The sequence below is a fragment of the Besnoitia besnoiti genome, chromosome IX (genome assembly GCF_002563875.1).
Source record: "Besnoitia besnoiti strain Bb-Ger1 chromosome IX, whole genome shotgun sequence".
Lineage (NCBI taxonomy): Eukaryota > Apicomplexa > Conoidasida > Eucoccidiorida > Sarcocystidae > Besnoitia > Besnoitia besnoiti.
In genome coordinates, this window is record NC_042364.1 from 1,555,194 (window position 1) to 1,578,316 (window position 23,123).

The 23,123-nt window shown below is 54.4% G+C and overlaps 4 protein-coding genes across 4 annotated transcripts; 3 read left to right on the plus strand and 1 right to left on the minus strand.

The window, feature by feature from the left end:
- Nucleotides 1-17: 17 nt before the first annotated feature.
- Nucleotides 18-4,363, plus strand: BESB_013950 (uncharacterized protein; the record flags this gene model as incomplete). The annotated part of the gene is made up of 4 exons (XM_029360125.1): nucleotides 18-162; nucleotides 666-795; nucleotides 958-1,228; nucleotides 1,364-4,363. The coding sequence occupies 4 exons, from the start codon at nucleotides 18-20 to the stop codon at nucleotides 4,361-4,363; spliced, it is 3,546 nt and encodes a 1,181-aa protein (XP_029216792.1).
- A 253-nt stretch (nucleotides 4,364-4,616) lies between these two features.
- BESB_013960 (uncharacterized protein) lies at nucleotides 4,617-7,783 on the plus strand (the record flags this gene model as incomplete). The annotated part of the gene is made up of 4 exons (XM_029360126.1): nucleotides 4,617-5,495; nucleotides 6,063-6,221; nucleotides 6,510-6,612; nucleotides 6,771-7,783. 4 exons carry the CDS (start codon nucleotides 4,617-4,619, stop codon nucleotides 7,781-7,783), a joined length of 2,154 nt encoding a protein of 717 aa, XP_029216793.1.
- Nucleotides 7,784-10,414: 2,631 nt separating this feature from the next.
- Nucleotides 10,415-16,440, minus strand: BESB_013970 (uncharacterized protein; the record flags this gene model as incomplete). The annotated part of the gene is made up of 9 exons (XM_029360127.1): nucleotides 10,415-10,456; nucleotides 10,837-10,999; nucleotides 11,447-11,675; nucleotides 11,941-12,183; nucleotides 12,685-13,092; nucleotides 13,518-13,721; nucleotides 14,034-14,210; nucleotides 14,483-14,920; nucleotides 15,450-16,440. The coding sequence occupies 9 exons, from the start codon at nucleotides 16,438-16,440 to the stop codon at nucleotides 10,415-10,417; spliced, it is 2,895 nt and encodes a 964-aa protein (XP_029216794.1).
- Nucleotides 16,441-18,429: 1,989 nt separating this feature from the next.
- Nucleotides 18,430-19,602, plus strand: BESB_013980 (uncharacterized protein; the record flags this gene model as incomplete). The annotated part of the gene is made up of 1 exon (XM_029360128.1): nucleotides 18,430-19,602. The coding sequence occupies one exon, from the start codon at nucleotides 18,430-18,432 to the stop codon at nucleotides 19,600-19,602; it is 1,173 nt and encodes a 390-aa protein (XP_029216795.1).
- Between the last annotated feature and the right edge of the window lie 3,521 nt (nucleotides 19,603-23,123).

Below are 23,123 nucleotides of genomic sequence, written 5' to 3' on the forward strand. Positions count from 1 at the left end.
GTTCGACCTCTTGCCGGATGATTGTGTTAAGGCTCAGAACGACCATCGGTTGGGTGAGTATGCGTCGTCTCAGCCAGGATGGTAGAGAGAGAGAAATTCAGTTGGAAAAAGTCGACGAGGCAGAGGAGATCTTCAAAACTCCGCAACTGTATCAGGTCATCGGTAGGTCCTTCACTACGTGTGTGACGTATTGCTTGTTACTTGTGGCGTACTGCGATGCTTGACCTTCATTCTCACAGTGTTCCGCGCGTGTACACCTGATTTGTACCAGATCGCACCGCACCGCAGGCTCGTTATTCATAGAAGATGGTAACACATGCTATCGACACTACCGATATGGACGTTGAAGGCGCTCGTGTGTGCGTTTGCTCTTTTGAGATCGAACCTGCAGCTGCGATTGACTGTGACACTCTAGCTGGCTGCACACCGCTCTCAAACAGATACCGAGCTGCTGCTGACAACTAACTTCTCGATCACGTAGTAGTAGCAACTTAGTGTATGGACTGACCCCAAACTGGAACGCGTGAGAACAATTCCGCTGCAACCAGAACCGCGCAGCAAAAGGAGCGGCAAGATTCGTCTAAGGGAGACGGCGGGTGAAAGTGCTTGCACGTTTTTCGTGAATGACTCCGAGGTTACCAGATTCCTGTTGTTTTTGACCGCAGCCGACGGTTATTTGCTGAACGTGCGCCAGGGACTCGAAATCGAAGGACCGGTTGTCCGCACGCTCCCACCAGCTACTCAAGTGGAGGTGTTCGAGCGGCGCATGAATAACGAGGGGCTGATGCGGCTCAGGTAAGCGAACCCTCTCAATGATACCGGGCAGTACAAGTGCCAAGGGATCGAGTGTCTCGTGCGAAACATTTTGCACTAACTAGAGAATGCGCTCCGCGGGACCGTGAACCTTTCTTGCGGTGCGGCTTGTACGGTGTGCGTTTTGCTTTATTGCTTCTGTAGACTAAGCGATGGGTGGATCAGCGAGCGCCGCCGAGACCCTGATACGCCTGTTCACACATTTACGAGCGCCCTCGCTAAGCGCTTTTCGGCCAGCTTATTCGGTGCTTCATCGTTCAGCTCATGCGGTGCCGGCGTTGGCGGTAGCGGAGCAGATGCAGGCGGGAGAGGAGGGAGTGTCGTGCCGACCGGAACTGGCCGCCTGTTCGCTGTGCGGGTTCGCGATACCCGCGAGATTACTCGGAAGCGGCAGCTTCTGGCAGCTCTTGCCGCCGTAGGAACCTCCAGTGTCGAGTGCTCAGCTCGACACGTTGAGCTCTCACATTTTCTTAGCTCGTGCTCTGCAACGTTCCCATCATCGGCCGTTCTGTCCGTGCCACTCGATCTCTCCGCATCTGTGGCAACGCAGGATGGAGCGCGCCAGCGGTGGCGGGAGAGTCATTCACCGTGGTGCCGCGTCAACAGCCTTTTCCAAGTGGAGGAAGTAGGGGAAGGAATCGGAGAGCTGTGCGAAATACGTATCCCGCGAAATCTCACCTGTGGGGGGTGCGAAAACTCCGCTGGTCTCGACAGTAGGACACTCCCACGCCGCAACAACGGCGACAGATTCGCGGACAAGATAGGGTCACACCGTGCTGAGCCGACAGAAGAGTCACAGTCCTCAGGTTATGGGAATTCCTCGGAACATGGCACGTGGGGCCGCAGAAGTGCGCTGGTCAGCGGGTACAAGAGGTTTTGCAACCACGTTACTCCTGACACGGCGGGCTGCTGTTCACCGCGTCAGGAAGAGCCCGCTGTCCGGCAGAGAACGCTGAAGTCGAGCAAGGCGCACATCAGTGTGGACAGGAAGCGTCAGATGGCCAGTCACGACCGGTCCACCCACCGGAGCATTGGGGAGAAGCGGAGCGCCAGCGACGAGTGTAGGCGAGACATGCGCTGCTGCACGAAGTATCCTGGCAAGCCTGAAGCCTGTGGAAGAATTCTCGCCACCTCGCTTTCGTCACAAGGGCGGCGATCGTGGTCACGCGCAGAGAAACGTGGCATCGCGTGTCCATGCTCTCTCGTTGCTGGCGACGGTGCACCAGGATTCCAACCTCACGACGACGTCATGGCCTCAACTACTAGTCAGAGCCTGAGAGGGAGTTACATCGACTTCGGTGAGGGAAGCTGCAACATCTTGGATGTATGCTTCCAAGATGCTTCGTGTGCGGAGACTGCTCCAGACTCAAACAGGTTCTCGTCCGTGACCCGGCGAGTAGCTCCAATGCAAGCGTATTCCAAATGTGCAATCAGCAACGGAGCAACCGGTTGTGGACAATCACTGATAGTCACAGACAACGAAAGGGATGGGCCAGTGCTGCATGGCTTATGTTACACTCCCATACAACCGTACGCGGCCCGCGATTCGGCCGACACTCTCGCGTCGGCGTTCGTGGTGAACTCTGTCCAGGATTCCGTCCGAGGCGAACAGCTACCGGAAGCGCAGCGAAATCTGGAAACTGCTTGTACGGGAAGGCAGCATGGAGAGCGGACACAGAGATCGAAGAACATCCTTCTCAACGGACGCAGCCGGGGCAGTGGTGATGTCGAAAGTTTGCCTGTTGTTCCTGTGGCATCGGATGATCCCGGGGTCCAACTGGGCAATCGGGGCTGGGAGGTCACACAGGGGACAGACACGGAACGAAGGGCGATGTTGTGTGGGCGGTGCCACTGGACAGTTCCGGTTGCAGGATTGAGCACGGTATCAGGGGAGACACAGTTTGGCTGGGACCCTAGGGAAATGAAAGAAAATGGAGGTGGCGATGCAAACTGCAGCCCTCAGCAAGAACGAACGAACGGCTCACAAAGCTCGCATGCGCACGGTGGCGTCTGGCATACTGACGATGACGGCGCAGTGAACTCGTCATCCTCCCTGGCACAAGCACTTCGCACTCTCTTTTCTCCGCTGGCCTTTATATCTCTGTCTGGTCGTATTCACCGAACGCCCAATACTCGTGTTGCTGTCGTTGCGGGGATGAACATCACGCGAAGTGGCGATTCAGGCCATTGCCACGGCATGCGCCGGCAAGAGCACGCAGGTCTACCCCACCACAACCTCAGGACTTATAAAAGCCAGATAGGCATTCAGACTGACTGTAGAATTGGAGAGTCAGAAAGGATTGTGGGCGTAGTGAATGGAGGTACGCCACTGGCTTCAGACACCGTCCGCGTCGTGGACGGAACTGAGGGGTTTCTGGAGCGCCCCAACGATACCGGGAAAAGAAGCTTGTTTGCTTCTGAGGTGTCAGAGATCTTTGGAGGCTGCGCAGGAATTTCTGACGCTGAGGAAGAGGTACCCTTTGGGCTATGCGCGTGGGCCGGTTCAGGTGTTGGGTCGCCTGCGGAAAACCCCATTTTCCGTGATGGGAGTGTGAGAGCTATGACCACACGTGTTATTGGGCCAGCGCCTCGCGATCGTTTTTGCCATAACACAGGCAATCGATTGGCTGCGGAAGCGGCTTTCAATTTCCTCTCGGGGGCCGGAACGAGGCGCCGGCTTCAGTCTGTTGGTGGCAGCCGTACTACACCAGCCGTGTCGCTAACTCGAGCGTTTTTTGACCATGAGGATACTACAAGCAGTCCGCACGGGATGAGGCACCCCAGTCAAAGAAGATGCCGGAGTTGCGCGTCGCACGCTGCTCTTCCGTGTCCCTCGGGAGGAAGTGGAGACGTGACCTCTCGCCTCGAGGCCTCTGATGTTGTTGCTGGGGAAGACGCTGATGATAATAATCGGACAACGCCGTCTGGTGCAGCTGTGGGTAACCGACAGGATTGCTGCCGGTCAGCTGCGCGCTCGCTCAGAGAGCCAACGGAGACACAAGCGTCATGCGGTACTAGAAACTATGGTGAACACCCTTATACATACACGGATTCGTGTGATAGCAGACCAGTCACTGCGGAAAGGAGGTTGCATGGGCCGGCCCGCATACGAAGAACAGCACGCGAGGAATCTGACATCGGCGGTGGTGCGAGCCAAGAGGAGCCAAGCACCTCAGAAGAGAGAGAAGATACCCCGCGTGGAAGCGTGGAAGCCCATGGGGGTATCTCTATAAGCTGTCAGGATGACGGGAGGCTGGCGGGGAGTGGAGACGCCACTGGAGATGCAGGCGCGTGGGCGGAGAGAGCACTGACGGGGGTCAGTCACTTCGACAGACATGCATGGCATGAAAGGCTGAGTTTGATTGCATGTGGGGGCGAATCTTGTGGCACGATTCGCGCAGGGATACCGACGCACTGCAGGGCTCTTATCGGATGCGGCTGCGCAAAGGGAACTAGCATTTTTTGCCGTGTCGTGCGCGGGGATCCACTCAGGAGCAACGAGACAAGCACACACACCTGCGCATCGAGAACGCAGTTGGAACGCGCATAATCTTACAGTGAATCGGTCGTCAAACGCGAACCTCCGCAGAGCAGGGATCGTAGTCAGCTCAGGGCAGGTGTCCATATATTGCATTTGGTCGCGTTACCTTCTTGTTACATGTGTGTGTGCCTTTCAGGATTTTAGTTGCTCCACAGAGACGCCTTCGGAATTCAAGTCGTATGTGTCATACGCACGAATGCCGAGACCCCTTGTGACTACGGTTAGGCATTCGTGTTTTTGCGACACCTCTGCCGCATCCTCCATGATCGGCGCAGCAGACGGCTGCCGATGCTCGTGTAGTGTGCAAGGAAGCAGCTCATCCTGCATCCATTCTGGCCCACAATCGGTCTGTGGGGCGACCGGTTATCCTGCGTGTCGGCTTGGTGGATCATTGTGCACCAGTTCACACAGTACCTGCGGTGGGCGGGCGACAGATCAGGCTGTTTTTCTCGGCCGGGAGGCAGCGGCGTCGGTAAAATTGTTGACAGAAGTCGCCTCAGCGCTCCCGCATTATCCTCGCCACGGGCACGCGCTGGCCGAGCAGCAGCTTTTGCTACTGGAGCGGCAACAACGATTCAGATGTGCAGAACATGAATCGGAGGAGGCTGGCAGCGGAAGTGGAGACGGGAAGTGGTGCGTGGGAGCTGGCGCATCACCTGGATGGCGAGGAGGCGGAGGAATGTGCTCAAACACAGCGCTGTCGGGGGTCGCGCGTGGGATGGATAAATGGGGTTGCAGCGAACGAGCCGGGTCGTTAGGAAGAGCGTCTGGTGAGAGTCCGGGGCCTGCTGCTATACAGCAAACAGGGGGAATAGAGAGGACAGCCGGTAATGATGCAGGCGTGAACCAGTCAGAACGTGGGCGTCTCGTAGGAGGAATGTGCGGTTCTCTTGGATCTCTCGCCACCAACCTCGGGGTGTACAGAGAGGTGCTTAAACCTGGCGACAGCCACTACAGTTTCTGCCTTGTTGCCGTAAGTCGACATGAGCGACACTCTGATCAGCAGGCCAGTGGCGGTAATGTACGAGGGACGGCTGCCGCGGAAGCGGTCAACTGGGCCGCTCACCGCGGTCACACATGCCTGTGGGCGTCATCCGATCCCAACTTTATTTCAGGAGTCGCGTGTCCTTTCCGGACAAAAGTAAGATGTGGTCATTCTGTTGTACGGTTATTCGCTTCTCCTAAGCATGAAGCACTACATGTGGTTGGCGGCCGGGTCGAGGGCTTCGAGCACAAGTTGCCACATGAACGCGTAATATATGTCTTTCTGTACAGCTACTTTCCTCTCTCGCGTCCCATCGAGACGCTGCGTGGACGCGTCCCGCCGGAAGTGCAAACTCGGCAGGTGCGTCTTCCAGGTGCCCTGCACCTTCCATGAGCGCCTCGACTCCAGGACCGTTACCCGCTTACGGACCGGGGAGTATCGGCACATTCCCTCTTAATAGAAGCAAGGGCGGTGCCTTCGTCTTCCACCCTCCCCCGATGCTCAGGGTAAGAGTGCACTAGTATCTTGGCTTGGGTCGTAACGGAGAGTTATGCACTGGCTTCGTGGTGCCCCGAGCTGGGGTAACTTTACAGTTCAGACTGCCACGTATTCCTTTGGCAACGCTGCTTGGCAATTGTATGCCCGTCGCTATTCGTGTCTAAGACACCCGCTATTTTCTTGCGAAACAGACGCCAAAGCGCGTAATTTCCTGGCTGTACTCAGGTGTGCAAAATAGAGCGTCTACACAACCCACTGCTTCTCCAGCGGTACCTTCACGAGAGGGAGTCGATGATGCTGTTCAAGGGAAATCGCGACTGCGCCAGTGTGGATGACGTTATTGGCAACCCGATTTTGCGCGTCCAGCCGGAGCACGCGGGAACGGTGCGATACCAGATAATGACCAGTCTCAGTGCAGGCAGAATGTGACACGTGGGGGTTTGGATTGGATGTTAACAACGTCTTATCATAGCATCAGTACGTGAAACAATCGGGAGACCGAGGGAGAAGAGGCGCTGCGATTTCGTTAGAGCCGCGTGCTTTATACATGCACACACGGTAACCGGTTGACAGAAGGTCATATGATTCGCACATCTGCACGTTTCACACCTCTACTAACTAACTGTGGTGCAATGCGTCTCACAGGAGTGGATGCATTGGTTCCTGCTGCAGGTTAATCTGAACGAGTTTTTTCTGTTCCATGGATGCAAAGCCAACCGCGCTAAACTGATTGCGGTTTCGGGTTTCGACTGCCGCCGGGCTGGCGAGAATCGTGGTGAGTAGGGAGCGGAGGCGCAGTTGTTTTCGAGACAGGCGAGCGCCATTTAGCGAGGCTCGAAGTCAAACGAGATACGAGGGTGAACCTCTGAACAAATGTTTCCGTGCTGTGTAGCATTTTGATTCCTAGTCGGTCATGGTGCGTACGGTTTGCAGGCAAGCTCTTCGGCGTCGGCACGTACTTCTCTCCCTTGGCAAGCAAGGCAGATCTGTACTCACGGTCTCCACAGGACTCCTCAGCTCCTCCAATTACTTCGCCCAAACCGCCACACTGTGGGGGGTCTGCTGGAGCAGCAGGATACAGCTCTTTTGCTTCGCCGTCGAGAGCAGGCGGTGTCACGAGCTGGGGCAGTGGGGGTGGTGCAGCGGCCTTTCAAAGGAAAAGAAACGCTTTATCCGGCGCGAGCGGACACGTGGCGTCCGGATCGACGAGTATGGGAATTGGACGTCGAGCACCGAAGACGCCAAAGAACGACAAGCGAAGGAGCAGCGTGCGAGGACCCGGCGTTCTTGGGTTTGCGTCGTGTGCCTTGCAGAAGGCCGGTTCAACAGGAAAGGCCAAGGAGAGTGACCCGCGCCAGCTTGAGTGCTTTTACCCTACCATGTGTAGCCGTCCAGTTGCCGGGCGGGGCGAATGCATGGCGTGCATGAGGTCGTTTGCATCAGTGGCAAGTGGAAACTCTGCAGGATTCGACTCGTGCGGAGGCGTCTTGGGGGACTTAAGTGAAAGCTCAGGGGACGATTCTCGAAATGAATCTCGCGGCCGTGCACATGCAGACGAAAGAGATCTCAGATCGGGTGGTGGACATCTCCAGACCGCAAGCGACACCAGCGTAGATGGAGGTAAACACGGTCGTGACAGAACCCAGGAACAACCGAAGACGGTTGTTCGAACGCTTGTTCTCAGTCGGGTTTGCCTCGGCGAAGTTTACAAGGCTACCCGAGCGATGCCAGAAGCACGCATGCCTCCAGCAATGGCAGACCCTGGTCTTGACTCCTGCTCGGGGGCGGGAGGAAAAGGACCAGCGTACATGTTAGGAGGTGGCGGTTGTGGAGCGGCAGCAGCGTCATGCACTCCGGGGGATGTGGCGGGTAGCACTGGAATACCTGGGGTCCCGCTCAGGCAAGAGCCACAGCTGGTACCTTATGATTCCGGTAGGTTGAATTGAGGCATGTGTCGCGTTGCTAGTATTGCCAGATGTTGCCAAGTAAGCCGGTCGTTCGGCAACCATGACGTGTGCTTAGTCGTTTGCCAATCGCCGCAGTCTTAACGTAAGCATGATTTGAAATTGCATAGGAGAACTGTTATGTATAATTCAAACCCCTCGGTTTCAAGGGTGTATAGGCTCGTGTTTGATTGTTGTGCTTTTTGCAAGGAGAAAGGGCCTCAGGTGGCACATGCCGATAGCACGCGGGACGTGCAGATCCGGGTCGCACGTACACTGGAGTTATTTAGCTGTCCTGTCTTAAGTGTGTCATTGCAGCGCCGCAGGCGCGTAGCGCGAGTACCAGACACGGTTCATTGCACTAAGCGTTCCACGTTTTGTTTGAGGACGTTGCATGTGCTCGATCTCAGAGTCGGGCCGAGACTCAGCACGGCCGCTTTGGAGTCTGCACTGGGGTTGCAGCCCCTGATGGTGATCATCTGAGTGCTGCGTTGTTGTTTTGTCATTGCGCAGTGATGGCGGAAAGCAGAACAAAAGGCGGCGTGGTCGACAGCGTTGAATTTGTTGTTTTCGAACGAGGTCAGGCCTTGCCCTTGTACTGCATCACATACACTCACGACCCCGCCTGCTGCTGCGCGTCCTGCTATCGGTGCGAGTGAACGCTGGACTTCCCAAGGGAGACAGCCACGTGCTGCAACGGAGACCGGTGTGTGGCGGAGTTATGCGGGATATACGGGCTCGGGGCGTCGCCTCTACAGATCTTTTGTTAAAGCTTGAGCTGTATGACAGAGAAATCAGAGTCTGTGCTGAGTTACCCATCGCTCGGCAGATATTGGAACTCCACCGTCTCATGATACACAGTTTCCTCTGTAGCATGTGATGCACGTGCGTGTTGGCGAGGAGGGCTGCGCCAGGCAGCTCGAACTAAATGGGTATTTTTAGACCTGCGTGCTTCAGTTCGACGGGAGGGCTCGAGTGAAACTCCTTTACATGCTGAAGTCCAAAATTCACGGCGCGTCACGTGGCGTTTTCAGTGGCTAAATGGAATGACGTTTGCAGGGCGCGGTCACTTAGTCGTCGGTCGAGGAAACACTGTTCTTGGTGGCACCGAAGCTTGAAAGGGCTCTGCTGGAGCACAGGAACATGCCCATAGGGGCTCCAATTTATCTGCCAACATACCAAACTGTCACGCTGCTGTGCTCAGCAGCAAGACTCGCAGTGGTCAAAAAGTAGTCCAACCGTGAGTGACTTCCCCAGACACACTGCACAGCCTCCTCCTCCGCGAATGCATCACGTATCGCCGTGGTCTGAATACGGCGTTGGGACGCTTTTGGATTGTCTGCAGTGCCGTGGAATGAGGTCCACCTCTTAACGGGTATAGTCTTGTCTCGATGCGGATGCCGCTGCCGGCATAACATCGCACGCGCCTGGGATATGAGCATGAGTGACGTGCGCACCCTCTCTTCTGTGAATTGGCGGACTACACGAAGACAGACTGTGCCAGTAATTGATTCGCATCCATACCGTATGGTGAGCGGTGATGGAAGGCATGCGCGCCACACACGCGACTGAAGTGCATCTATTCATTTCCCTTTGCCGGTGCTAAACATGGACAGTGGTAGTTTCAAGGGCGGACGGTCGACCCCGCATCTCTATCTCTTTGTCCGAAGGCTGCACCGTGCCTCCGGCTCAGGCCATAACATGACCTGGATTTACACTAGTAGGAAACGACAAACTGAGTGACGAAAATCATATGCTATAGAAAGAGCGTGCTCGCACAACTTGCACTCAAATGGCGGGCGACCAGATACAGCCCACGCCAGAGGCGAGCGGGTCCGCAATCTCTGCAGAAATCAGATGCGGTTTGGAGGTTGAGAAGGCTGCCTTTGTTAGGGGGACTGTCCGGATTGCGACATGTGTTGGGCGACCCGTTGCGCGTCGTCTGTCTTCGACCTGTGGTCGCACAGTGAAAGATACGGATGGATGGCCCTCCTAGGACCAACGCACGGATTAGACGTTTAGTAGAGTTTGCTGCCACTGGGCGTCAAGAAGTGGACAACTTTACAAGTGACATTAGGCAGCTTTCACGAAGATGACTGAGGAAAACACACCCAATGGAATGCTTGTATACCTGAACTTGGACTCACGCATCCACGGCCATACACGCATGGTTCATACATTTGTTTCGAACCCAAGCGGTTCTCGGTTCGTACCTGGAGACCTCATGCGCGGCACCACTAGGTGACAATCGCTGTGCCGCGCGCGACCCGCGCAACTTCTGTTGCTGCATGCCTAGCCGACGGCTTCCGTCAATTTTTAATGCGTATCGCAACTCAGCTGCACTCAGCCGTCCCAGGAGAAGTGGTCAGCGATTGTCAAATGGAGCCTTTTCATAGATTCCGGTACTTCCAATACACCTCCCCATGCGATCACACACTGTAGCCAGATACGATGTGTGATGTGGATTCCCGTGTTTAACAAATATTCACTTCGTCGAAATAAGCACGAACCGTTGTGCCGCTCTGCGATTTGCTTCAACGTCTTGAACATCTGCACCACATCAAGAAGAAAAAAACCCGTGCAACCCATTCGAGTTTGACACGCTTCCAGGCAGCCTCACGACACAGCAGCACATCACTGTCGCCTCCACTCGTGCATCATAGACGCAGGAGTTGCCTGCCATCCGCACACAGGACAACGGCTCGGAATAGGAAGAGGGCTTCTCACCGTGTCAGATGTGCGTACGACCAAAGACGTTACTCGGTCTACCATGGATCTAGGCATCATTCCGGTGTCCCTCCAGAATGAGGGTAGCATAAAAATTATGAACTACAATCCGCGTTTCAACGCAAGGTGCTTCAGCACGACCATAGTGGGTTTTGGTTCAAGCCTCACGCTGAACCCGAGTTCTTGTCACTCTCCGAGCATGGTGCAGATATAGTAGCTGCAACCACATCAACTATACCTACAGGCGCGTCGGTGGGGCTGACTCTACATGGTAAACCGCCATCCACCCCTATCAGTCAGCGTTAACGACCTCACTAGCTTCGACCTACCTGCTGAAGGAGCGCGCAAACCGCGCCTACATCGAGCTCGTCCACTGGCTGCTGCCACACGATCTCGTCTCGATTCACAGTGACCCGCTGCCGGTACTCCCAAATGAAGTCCGCTAGGTTGATCTCAGCCGAAGTCGCCTTCCCAATGGAATCTCCTTTGGACCTGTGATACAAGCACAAAGGTGTTAGAACGTTTTCACTGACAACCGACATTCAAAGAACTCGAGAGGAGAGGCTGCAACCCTGGATTTTCGCAGACTGGATACAATAAGAAACTGAAACTCTCTCCACTGCCAGGCATGGAGGGAGGCCAGAATACTGCGTAGCGAACAATGACCACAGTGCGTACATGAGCAAGGAAATGTCAGTGCACATTGTCTACCCCCCATCTAGCAGCATAAGCAACCGGTCATTAGGGCCAGCAGCAGAGCGCCACGAACAGCCGAATTGTCCGAGAACGCCGCCATGACTGGAGGTGCTGAAACGAGCTAGTATCGATGAATGCAGTCAGGCTGCTCTGTGCGGTCATACTGCGACGTGGGCGTCACTACTAACGCGAACACCATTGTGAAGAGTATTGACTCTCGTGTAGCATGCTTCCGTAACTCACTGGCTCTTTTTCCAAAGATGGGGCAAGGGCTTTTCGGCTTCCCTGAGGCTGATCATATCGTGCGGAAGTCGATCAAGTGATACGAACAGAGAACTCCGCATGGCGTCTGGGGTGACGGGAACCATCCACTCAGCGGCTTTCAGCGCGTTCACTGTCAGGCCATACCGCAGGCGATTCAGTGGTGAGAGGCGGGCGGCCACGCGGCAGAAGAAACTGACTATTTGATAGACTGGAGAGGGCAGAGAGAAAGAGAACATACCATTTTACAGGCAATTTCACATTTCACGGTAAGATCTGCGCTCTTCAAAAAAAGAAGTCTGTCCTGCGTCAGGGATCCCCCCTAAGGGATACACTCATCACCCCTTTCGCTAATGACAGTAAAAACAACACTGTCACGCTAGTTTCGACAGTTATAGATTTCACAGCTTAATTACACGTACACCGAACACACGAAGAAATGAATACCGTTGTAACCATCCACACAAATGACTTACAGTATCCAATGTCTGTCCGCTCCTGCTGAGCCTGTAGGGGAAGGCGGTAAAGCCGCTTGGCAAGATCCATTTCAACGGCGCGATATGTGAGCTTGCTGCACTCGCGAAAGCGTACGTAACTCGTGGAATCAAAGAATCCAAACATGTACGAGAGAACGCGGTGGTGGCTGAAGATGTCCCCTTCTTTCTCCATTGGAAGCAGGATGTCGGCCAGCCAGCAGGTACCTTTTGGAATTGTCAGCTCTGAAGGAAAGGTGGAAATTGTAAATTCAAAGAAATGACAAGCATGTCGACGGCAGTCTTCTACAAATACCTCGCTGCTGAGGCAAACGCACACGAGAGGCTTGTCCCGCTGCGAACACGTGGTGGAGCGATGATGATTGTCGGATGCGCACTATACGTGTGCGTATTGCTGGTGTCCCGTCTGCACGACTGTTTAAACTACGGGGAACATGCGTTCTCGGGGCTTATGGCATATTTGCCATTGCCTCCCAGAGCGAGGCCGAAGCTCCTGCTCCATCACGGCAAGCCGCTATTTTCCGTGGCACCTGAACAGACCTCGCAGCCCCACGTGCACCCGCCACGTGCCTGTGAGCGGTTCCCGCGATAAAAACAGTATATAGCTCACGGATGACGACGATCATAACGCGCCGGGAGTTTCATTCACCATCATGTTGAGGCGGCTCTGCAAAACACGAAATGTGAATAGATCTCGCTCATATCATTTTGTACTCTCTCACTTACGTGTTTCCAGCTCGTGAGCGGCACCGGCGAGAATCGCGTAGCTATACTTGTCTCCCAAGGCCGCTGCGATCTTTGACATTGCATCGGTAAACAGCTTATCCCCGTGTGCTTTCAGGGACTCGGGTGTATCTGCACGACGGGCTCCAAGCCCCTGGCGCTTCGCGACGAATCCGCGGAAACCCATGAAGGCTGGCCCTGCAGCACCCACGCCCGCAGGCGCAGCTCCCGCGGCTACGGTTCGTGCCCCGGCGCCGCCACCTGCAAATGCCCTGGTGGTGGAAGCGGCTGTAGGCTTCGCTGCTGTTGCTTTTGGCTTCTCTTTAAACTTCGGAGCGTCTATGATGGCTCTGGATACCTCCGGCTCGTTCTCGAGATACGTACGCAGATCTGCCACAGCTTGGTGGTGCGCTGCACGAAGCACACCCGGGTGACATGCGACAAACAAGTAAACAAGCAAGACCAGCAAACACCTCGCTGAGGGGCAGGAATCCGAGAACAAAGGTGCTCAATCAAGCCATATTACTTTAGATTGCATGACCCCACATCACGCGGGCACCCAAGTCCGTCGGAGGCCGGCAGAGCCGCCCCAGAGCGGGTTCCGGCGTCTAAGCCCGAGGTCCAGCATAAAGTGTGCGGAGCCACTGTGTATTCTAGAGGCAACAGCACGAGCAGAGTCGGAGGCAGGAGAGGACAAACCGTTTCTCGAGAGTTTCTATCCCGACTTCCCTCTGGAAACGTCCCTAGACGCCAACTCTCTGCGTGGCACACGCTGCACCTCCATATACGCGGTCGGGCGAAAGTTCCAGATATCCAGCGTATACTGACACCCTTACCGGCGACTGACTGGAGCTCAATCAGAAGGTTCCGGGAAGACAGTGCGGCTGTCTCTTGCTTGGCTTGAATCGAACTGATGATAGGGTTTGCCAGGGATCCAAATTTCGCGGCATCCCCGAAAGGCCCCGCTATAAGATCTTTGTACGCGATTGCCTTGTCGTTCTTCAGACTCTCAAGAGCGTTGTGAACGGCGACAGCACTTGCTATAAACATGCACACAAAACCCGAGGAGAACGAGCAACAAACTTGGACTTGTGCCCCTGGACCATCAAAAACACCCCTCGTGGCGTCCCGAAACTCCAAACACACATTGCAACGGTGAAGACGGGCAGCGACGGGACCAATATCCGAAACCCGGCACAGTACAGGTCCCAAGGCCCCGCGCGACGAGATGCGCGTGGACACACGCCGTTTCGACCGATGCGGCGCGTCTATGCCGGCAACAAACTCGGTTCTCCTTTGCAACGCACGGACCCTTGTGAGTCTGCCGAAAACGAATAGCAATGCGCAATTACCTTTTATGTCTTGCGCGAGAGCGATCCAGTCTCGAGCTTCCAGGACTTTCGGGTTATCCTTCAGTACTTCTTTGGCAACTGGCTCTGGCCCCAGCTTGCCTTCAATCAACTCTGCTCGACTTCCGGTCCACCGGGCATTAAGGAAATCTCTCAGACGTCGTGACGCGATGTCGCAGTCTGAGAAAGCATCAGTGGCAAGCCAGAAACATGACAGAAGACAGTGAACCAGGCCGAGGGTGACCCATGCTGTGCGCCAGACGCCCAAAAATCCTCGTGGGGATGGATTTACGCAGGGGCAAGGCGGTGAGGCTATGGCTCGCACAGATATATCATAAAAGAGATGAACGGGAAACGAGGCGTTGCTGAACGTCCCGCGTAGGTGCGCCTGAATAATACGTATCCTTAGTCTGGACTTCTAGTCGATGGACTGACGCGTATATGTGTCTTACTGAAGGCGAGCTTGATTGCCTTCTTCACAGCTTCTTGATCCGATGGGGACGCCCCCACAGCCTGCGTAACCTGCGTGATCAAATTCTGAGAAACCTCGGCCGCTTTCAATGTTTCGTCATCTTGTGGAATACTTTCGGGGTTCTGCTCGAAGTAGGATTTTACTTTGACAGAAAGAGAATCGTCTATGGGCGAATCATCCCCGGATGGAGCCTTGGCTGCCGTTTGACCCAAGAGCTCCGCAAGGGTGCGCTTCGGTGCCGGCCCTGCCTTGAGCCCGTCCCCTCGCTGCTTCAAGAGGCCTGGAACGGAAGGGCGCTTGCCTTCCTCCTTCGCCTGTCCGTCCCCCTTCGGTGCGAGCGACTTCTTTGCGACAAGCGATTTCTTCTCCGCTGGCTCAGGCTTGGGCGCAGGAGCTGCAGCGGGCTTCTTAAGACTTTCTGAGCGGAAGGGTGTGGATAGGGGAAAAGACACCACATGAAAACCAATGCTAGTGAACCAAGGAGAAGCGCTCCACTGAATGAAGTAGGCTATAGCGTCACAACTAAGGCGGTAGGCTACCCGAAAACAGATGCTGGACGGACTCCGGATAGCGGGAATCGGCGGTCGTACTGGTCTTGCAGTCAACTGCAGCTCGTAGGAGCCGAGCCATCCCGTTCACAGCAGGAGTAAGTGCACAGCAGAATGCGACACGGTTAAGGAGAATCCGCAGGTAATGTGGACGCCTGAGAGATCCAGCACATCCATACATCATGCGGCCAAGGCAGAGAGGCCGACCACTGCCGGTATTCCTCCGTGTTGCAGAGCACACGAAATCACCACACGTTCAAACAGGACAGCACTGCATAGTGTGTGGGTCCGTCGGTCCACGCCGCTTCGCTCCTGAACGGTTCTTCAGGTCAAACGGCATCTCTCAGTGTTCATCTTTCTTTGCGAAAAAAGGTTTTCAAACCGCAGTGCTGTGCTTACCTGCTGCCTCATCTGGAGCAGCAAGCGGTTTCTTGGGCACAATTTCAACTTTTTTGACTTCAATTTTCTTGTCCAAAAGCGGTGCCCCAGGAAGCTTCTTCGGCTGGATTGTCGGAAGCGGCTTTTTCGGTGCAAGTGCAAGGACGGCGGGCCCTTTTGCAGGAACTGCAGCCTCACTAGCGGGCTTCTTGAGCGGCGGCAGCCCAGCAAGAACTTTCGGAGCCGCAGGGGGGGAGGCTGCCACCTCTGATGCTTTCTTTAGTGGGGGGGTTGTGCCAGTCTTGGGCAGCTCCTTGGCTGCCGGACTCGGCGACGGTGCCGGCCCCTGGCCAAACCGCGGCTGAAACTTTGAGTCTCCCGCACCAGCCGGCCCAAATTTCTTTCCGACCATTTTCCGAGGTTTTACAGCTTCGAACTTGGGAGGAGGTTTTTTCTCTGCAGATTTGGCAGTCTCGACCGGCCTTTGCGGTTTCCGCCGAAAGAGACGTGAAAAGAAACCCCAGCCGCTGGAGCCCTTCGCGGATGCGGCCTCTTTCTTGTCCGAAGCTCCCGCCTTCGCCTTTGGGTCAGCGGCCTTTTTCGCAACTGTTTTCGCTCCTGCGACGCCTTTCGGGGCAGCAGGATTCGCCTCCTTGCCCACAGAATTGGGCAGGTTGTCCTTCTTCGCCGAAACTTTTCCACCATATACGCCCTTTTTCGGCGCCGCGGCTGCTGCCCCGGCCTTCCCTAGGGCGACTGGCTTCGGAGCTGGTTTGACGAAATCTTTCTTTGCTGCGGGGCCGGGATCTTCACCCGGGAGCTTCTTCGACAGCGGTATCGGCTTCGGCGGCTTCATCGCACCGCCATCTCCTGGTTTCTTTGGATAGATGGCCGCCCCCGGTTTCTTGACACCCGCTGCCGGCGAAACAGGTATCAACGGTTTCTTGACCGCGATATCCGGTTTCTTTATCACTGGTGGTGGGATGACCACCTTTTTCCCAACTGCCGCCATGTTGTTTGAGGGCGCCGAAGTCACAAAACGAGTACTGAGTGGAGTTCAGAGATCCCTTTGGATCCTTGGGGCGTCCACTTCGAGCGGATCCACAAGACACAAGCTCCAGCTGCAAAAATGACCGTCCAGCAGGTCACAAGGAACTCAGTGTCCGTGTGTCCATGGTCTCAAGCTTTGTCCTACTGAGAAGTAACCTCTCGCATCCCCTCAGCGCTAGCTCCAGGTTAGACAGTATCGAGGTTGCAGCACGAAATCAAAGCTACTCACAGGCGACACGTGGTTAAACGTTTCGCCGGTAGAAGCGCCGATTAGTATACTCCCTGTCTCCGAGGTGCTTCACCCTATGCAAAGGATACCAGGGCGATGCATGCCCTCCAGCAATCACGTGGAAGCAGTAGTCTGACTCCAATTATTGAGGAGTGCGTCGCGAGTCTAGTCGTGGGCCACCGTGGCAGATCTCGACACACGAGGCTTGCAGATGGCGGGACCTGCCTTGTGGTGCCGAGGATGAATCGGAGAGACAACCATGAAGTAATGATGGAGACCGAAGACGTTTGCTCAGCATGACAACGGCAGAGAGAGCGGGATGAAGGCGGCGCCCTTGATGCAACATTGCCACCGTCCAATGGCTAGGACGCGAGACATCCCCCCGGACGCTAAGCTCAAACGTCAGACGCCATACGCGGTGAGTCCGTCTGATTTTTGAGACTAGAGCCTCAGGTGTGCCTTAGAAGAACTGGAACAGAAAAGCACAGGATGATGAGCGCGAATCCGGCCCGAACTAGTGGCATGCAGCTACTGAAGAGCAATCCCAAGACGACAGCGGTACAGAAAAACAGATGCCAGAACTTTAGCATCTCCTGTGCACATGCTGAACCATGTGCAGTGATTTTCCAAGAAAGAAATCGACTGCTAATTCTTACTTGTATGGCAAGGGGATCTCTTTCGATCACCAAGAGAAGCTACGAGGTTGGTCTCTCAGAACTTCATGTCTGGTAGGCACGGCTGGGTCAACAAGACGCAGCAGACGGCAGAGTTGGTAAGTGCTGGACAGGTACAGTCTCTACCATGCTCCAAAGTAAAATCGTATCTATAACAAAGGAACTGGCCAGTTCTACTTTTGATCTGTTCCTGTGCCTAGACTCCGATCGCTTGAAAAGTGTTTCCGTACCGTACGCGGTTTGTGTCCGGCACGGTGTCCTCAGCGGCTAACTGGCGGGATAGCCTCGAGCGACCCATGCCATTTCCCGAATACAAGCCGCGCTCGCGACTGCGTTTCTGTGTGCGTGGGCGACCGCCTGTGCAGATCGAGATGACTCCATGAGTTCTCTCACAGATTACGATGTGAAGATGACGTAATGGTATTTTGACTCGCTGCGACATTGCATTTTTGCGTCCTTTTCAACGCAAGACCACAGGCGAACGCACATAATGAATCCAAGGATATGCAACCTGCCCGTCTCCCAGCCCCAAGCCGGTTTTGAGTGACCCAAAACTTGAGCTTGCCGACCGCAACCCCTCCCCTTCGCTTGTGCCCGGGTCTCCAGGAGCCTAGCCGCTCGACCGCCCGTGCCTCGCAAATTTGGAATCTGCAGCGAGCATGCCAAACCCTCCGCAACCCCAAACAGTGTAGATGCTCGTTGCTTCTGAGTGAATAAAGCACCAACTGAACGAGCATCATCTATACGTTTTTGAACAAGTTCTTCCCTGCATTATCTTTGCGTATGGCCGCTCCGTCCTCGTAACCGACGGCGATGCGCGGCGTTTCTTCACGCACGCCCCGTGCCGGCTAGAGCATGCGTGGTGCATAGTTGTACAGGTTCTCCGTTCTGACCAACTTCTCAAAGGTAGTTAAAACTACGACTAGGTCTTCAATATTCTAGTGGCGAGTCAACTGTGACTCCCAAAAATCGACTCGTAGCAGCGCCATCGGTATACAAGTCGTCGGCGCTGCGCCTCCTCTCGTTCCCCAACCGCCCGATATTCGACATGGCGCCAGCGCTCGCCCATGTTCGCCGCAGGCACAAAGTTGCTCTAGCCACCTTGGCTTCTATCGTGTCTGTTATTTCTCCTGGCGGGAATCTTATTTTTGAAGCAGGTGTCGGTCCACTAACTTCTCCTCAACCGGGCCACCCACTGTGTTCACGTATTTGCGGAGCAGAAGGGGCTCCTTTACAGAGTGTGGAAAAGAAAGTCGTCGAGCAAGAGGACGAAGCAGACATTGAAGACGACGAAGATGACGATTACGAAGACAGGGAGACTCTCCGGCTCTCGAGAAGGCCGAAGCGGAGTGTCCGAAGCCTGAAAACCACCGCCCGGCGCAACGTTTTGCAGCATCCGGCTGCGGCGGCAGCCCTGGGGCTTACGCTGATGCTGGTTGGGGTGTCTGTTGGAGCAGGGGTAATGTCTGTTTTGCAGCGCCGCCAGCAGAAAGAGAAGCCAGTGGTGGACCCAAACATCAAAGAAGCGGTGAAGGTGCTGGACCCCGCCCAGATGCAGAAGGTGGTCGTGGACAAAGGTGCAATTCAAGAGGGCGACTCGCTGCGCCAGCTTAAGGCAGCTCTGAATATCGTTGCTGGTACGCTGGTCAGTGGCTTCGTCTTGCGTCTCATGTCCGCTTACAAGGCTCCCTTCATGTACACCAGCATGCTCGACGCCGGCACGCGTGCTGTCCTCCAGAACCTCACTGCAAGTTCACCGCTGATGACGACCGTGCAGCATGCTCTCCTGGCCATGGGTTCGTCGGCGCTGACACAGTATTTCGGTATCATGTATTTTCTCGCGGTGCCGCTGGCGCTCATTGCGATGCAGCAGCTTGGTACCCGCTGGTTCAAAGCAGTGCCCACGAAGGACCGAGAGAAACTTGGCGATCTGTTCGTGTTCACCGCCCATCACATGAAGCATGCCTTGCAGCGTGAAGCTAAAGACGACATCGAGGGTAAAGAAGCGGTAGTCAAACGGTACTTCAGAACGATGAAGAAAGAAGCGATTCAGAGGAAGTTGTACGACCGTGGAGCAGAGAAGGCGCTTCTTAGAGCACAGGCAGATCTCATATCCGAGATCAAGAAAAAAAAGGAGGTCGAGGACTGCCTCGAGTATGCACAAATGCAATTTATGAATTACATAGGGGTTAAATTCAGTTCGAAACAAAGCCTTCCGTGAGCGCGCCTGCCGGATGCAGATGCCATTTAATCTCACAGCAACCAATATCTGGCCTCACGGCTCCGTCATAGTTGAGTGTTTTGCCGACGGAGCTCGACATGAGCAGCATAGCCGACGATCTGCCAGCAAGGAAAGAGGGACCCCCGCGGATGCGTAGAGATCGAACGGGCGAGTAACGACCTTCGCAGGTCGCTTACAATCGTCCTGCTCGGAGACCGGCCTCGATTTATGCAGTATGCGGTTCGTGTGTAGCGTTTTGCACTTGCATTCCGCGTGTGAACATGTTTCAAGTGGTCAAGCAGGCCTTTTCTCGGATGGCGAGTTTTTTTTGCCCTGCATTTTACTTCCCGTACGTCTAACACTGCTCAACTTGTAGTTTGTAAAACACATCGTGAAATGCGTCTGCTTCGGTAGGTGCATAATCGTCAGGCCTTCTGCGCGCTCGTCGTACCTTTGTGAGTCTGCACTAAAGCACATGGAATGCTGGGCGAAGTCTCTGGGTGACACCCCATTTGTGCTGCCATTGTGGCGAGCCACCGTATCAGGTACAAGCTTGCACCACCTGGTAGAAGTGGAGAGGGTAGAGTCGAAGAGACAACAGAGTAGCGACGGATTTAAGTAACCACCTTAGCAACCGTGAGAAAAAAGTTTTCGGTGCGAGTCGGTAGCAATTAGCGGCGCTGCGCAAAGGCTATACCAAGGAAATGCCCATTCAGCAAAGCGTAGTGAGCGGTGGCAAAAATGGCGCGGTGTCTTCAATTGATTGAGAAAAGGAACACCTGTGGCTGAAAAATTCTTTTACTGAAGACTCGCCGCTCGTATTCTACCGACCTGGATTTGACAATCTTCAGGTTAGTACGGCAGATAAAGAACAGCCGACACCTTGTGAGAGCCGGCACCGTCAGCACAAGGTTCGGGACCGCTACACTGGAGACCTTAATCGTAAGTATTTTGCCGCATGAGGGGGGGACGGTGTTTTTGCTTGCCAGCCACAGTGAAAAAAACCTGGGACGCTGATGTTTGTAGAGTTGGACCAACTTGTCGAAGAAAAACCTGGAATGCTGATGTTTGTAGAGTTGGACCCACTTGTCAACGCGTAATCCACCAGCGCAACCACTACAGAAAAGACGCTGACGAATCGAAAGCGAGATATAAGCGCGGTTACGACACAGCTCCGCCACTTGCCTGAAACTTGCTTGAATTTGGCGCCGCGGTTGCACCACACGGGGCCAGCTGTTCAGTATTCACATCAGTAGTAGGGCTGTAAACCCACTCAGACTCCTCGTTGAATAGCCGCTTTCATATCGGTTTTACTGTGTGGAGGGTGCCCAGCTGAAGGGCGATCGTGCTCCGTGCAATGCCGCATGTATCATGTCATATTCTGAATAGAGCTGATGCAGCTTCTAAGGCACCGGGGTCTGAACACCCCAGCCGTTGGCTTTATAACAGTTGGGTGAACGGGCACAGGCGTACGCACAAGCTTACAATATCAGCACGACAGTAGATCGGCAGGTGAACGTCCGGGTGACTACGTGGGATGACAAGCCCCCAACAGTGTCTCAACATACAAGTACTGGAAAACAATACACTTTTACATTTTTCATGCATTTCGAGAGAGGTTGCCATACAGAGAGTGCTGCCACACTCTGCAGGTATACGCTCGTCTCGCTCGACCCGCATGAAAAGTATAGTGCTTCCGAGTAGTTAAGTGTTGAAACGCGCTTAAGCTCCTACGGTTACTGATGTGATGTGCTTCGGAGGGATCTTTACCAACGGTACAGCCACTGAAAACAAAAACAGCCAGATGATTCTGCGGGCACCGGTTTGTGTTACGTGCAGCAGACTGAGAAACGACTACTAATCGTTTTGGTACAATTATGGGGACACATATGCGGAGTACGATCGTCTCTATCTTTACAGAACATCGTTGAAGGCCAAGACGGCTATGTGAAAATTCTCCTGTGAGACGATGAAAGCCTTCTTGCGCGCGCATTTTACCGCGGTGCAATTATCAGAGAGGAAGCTGCATGAGCGATACCAGCACTCCAAGCTCTCGACGAAAACTCGGTCGAAGGGACGTTGTCCTCGCAGTTGTGCTATTGCTGGTGAACCTGGCCGCCTGTGTTGTGACGGTGTCTACACAGTTCAGAATTCATCTGTATTGGCGGGCTACTCCGAAAAAGGTGCTACACCCCCTTCTGCCTACTAGTTCCCCTCCGGTTGGAAAACGACCGAAAACGCCACCGTCAGATTAATACTCCTCAAATTTTTTTAGCCTCCGGTGGGCGCTTGCAGACCTTCCGAGTTGTGCGGGCCCAATTCAAAACATCTCACTGCCAGGCAGACGCTATGTCATGCTGATTCGAGGTATAGTATTGCATGATATACTGGTTATGATAGAGCGGCATCACGGCGAGACGGTGGATACAGGACGACGAAACATTAAATACGCTTATTGCCCCATCCTCGTAGTGACCACCCATACAGAGATATATTCTTTGCGCTGCTGTTGCTGAACCACATGTCCTTCTCGATCGGTAGGATCACACGTGTGCACAGAACGACAAAACAGCGTGAGAGTGACTTTCGAAAACCTGGTTCATTTGTGTGCCCATGCTCACCTGATACTGAAAATGGCGTCTTGGCCACGCCCAGCATATAATGGCACCTCCGCACATACTATTAGGCTATCAAGCGTAAGCAGGACCTAAGATTCCACCGGAAGATCGAGGCTCCCAACTTCTATTGGGTACCAATACGCGAGTTGCGGTATGCGTGGTAGTTCCATCCTGTGCTAGCGGTCCGCAGATGTTCCTCGCAATAACATGCGCTTGCACGTGACGACGCTGTGACACCTTTTCTGTAGGCTGTCCCCTTTTAGAGAGCTTGCGCATCAGCCTATAGAAATTGCCTCTTCGGGCGCACCGAAACACCGGACACTTGCCCAAGCACAGGTCTGGCTAGGCCTAAGAGACCATTTCTTCTACCTTGCCACATCTAATCCGGGAGACAGGACGATTCTGACTGGGTATCCTGCAGTGCTCCTCATCATAAGTGGAGAGTTGGAAATTCTCAATTAGGGTGCACATGCGATGCTGGAGACACACCAGTCCCGAGTATGATGTAGTTCGGAATCAATCACGCAGGGACGCCGGGCGAATAGCAGCCCGGCGTTTGGATATAACGAAACAACTCTCTGAACACCATCGAAAGATATTCTACAAGTAACTTCACAAAATCCATTACCTTCTACTGCAGCGGGAATGTTTCTCGAACGAAGTAGTCATACACACAGTCCTCTACCTAGGGTGACTCGAGCCGGGGGAACACAGCGTGGAGAGACCTGCGTTTCGCGCGGACGGCGGGTGGCATGCGGACAATTGTTTCACTCGAGACAGCAAACCGCCGTTTCTCTATCTATTTATCGGCTTACGGAGCATTTTCTTCAACTACACACACATCAATGGGGAACTGGAACTTCTCTGCTTGTGTGGTGCTCTCATGAGTCGTTTTTCTTGTGC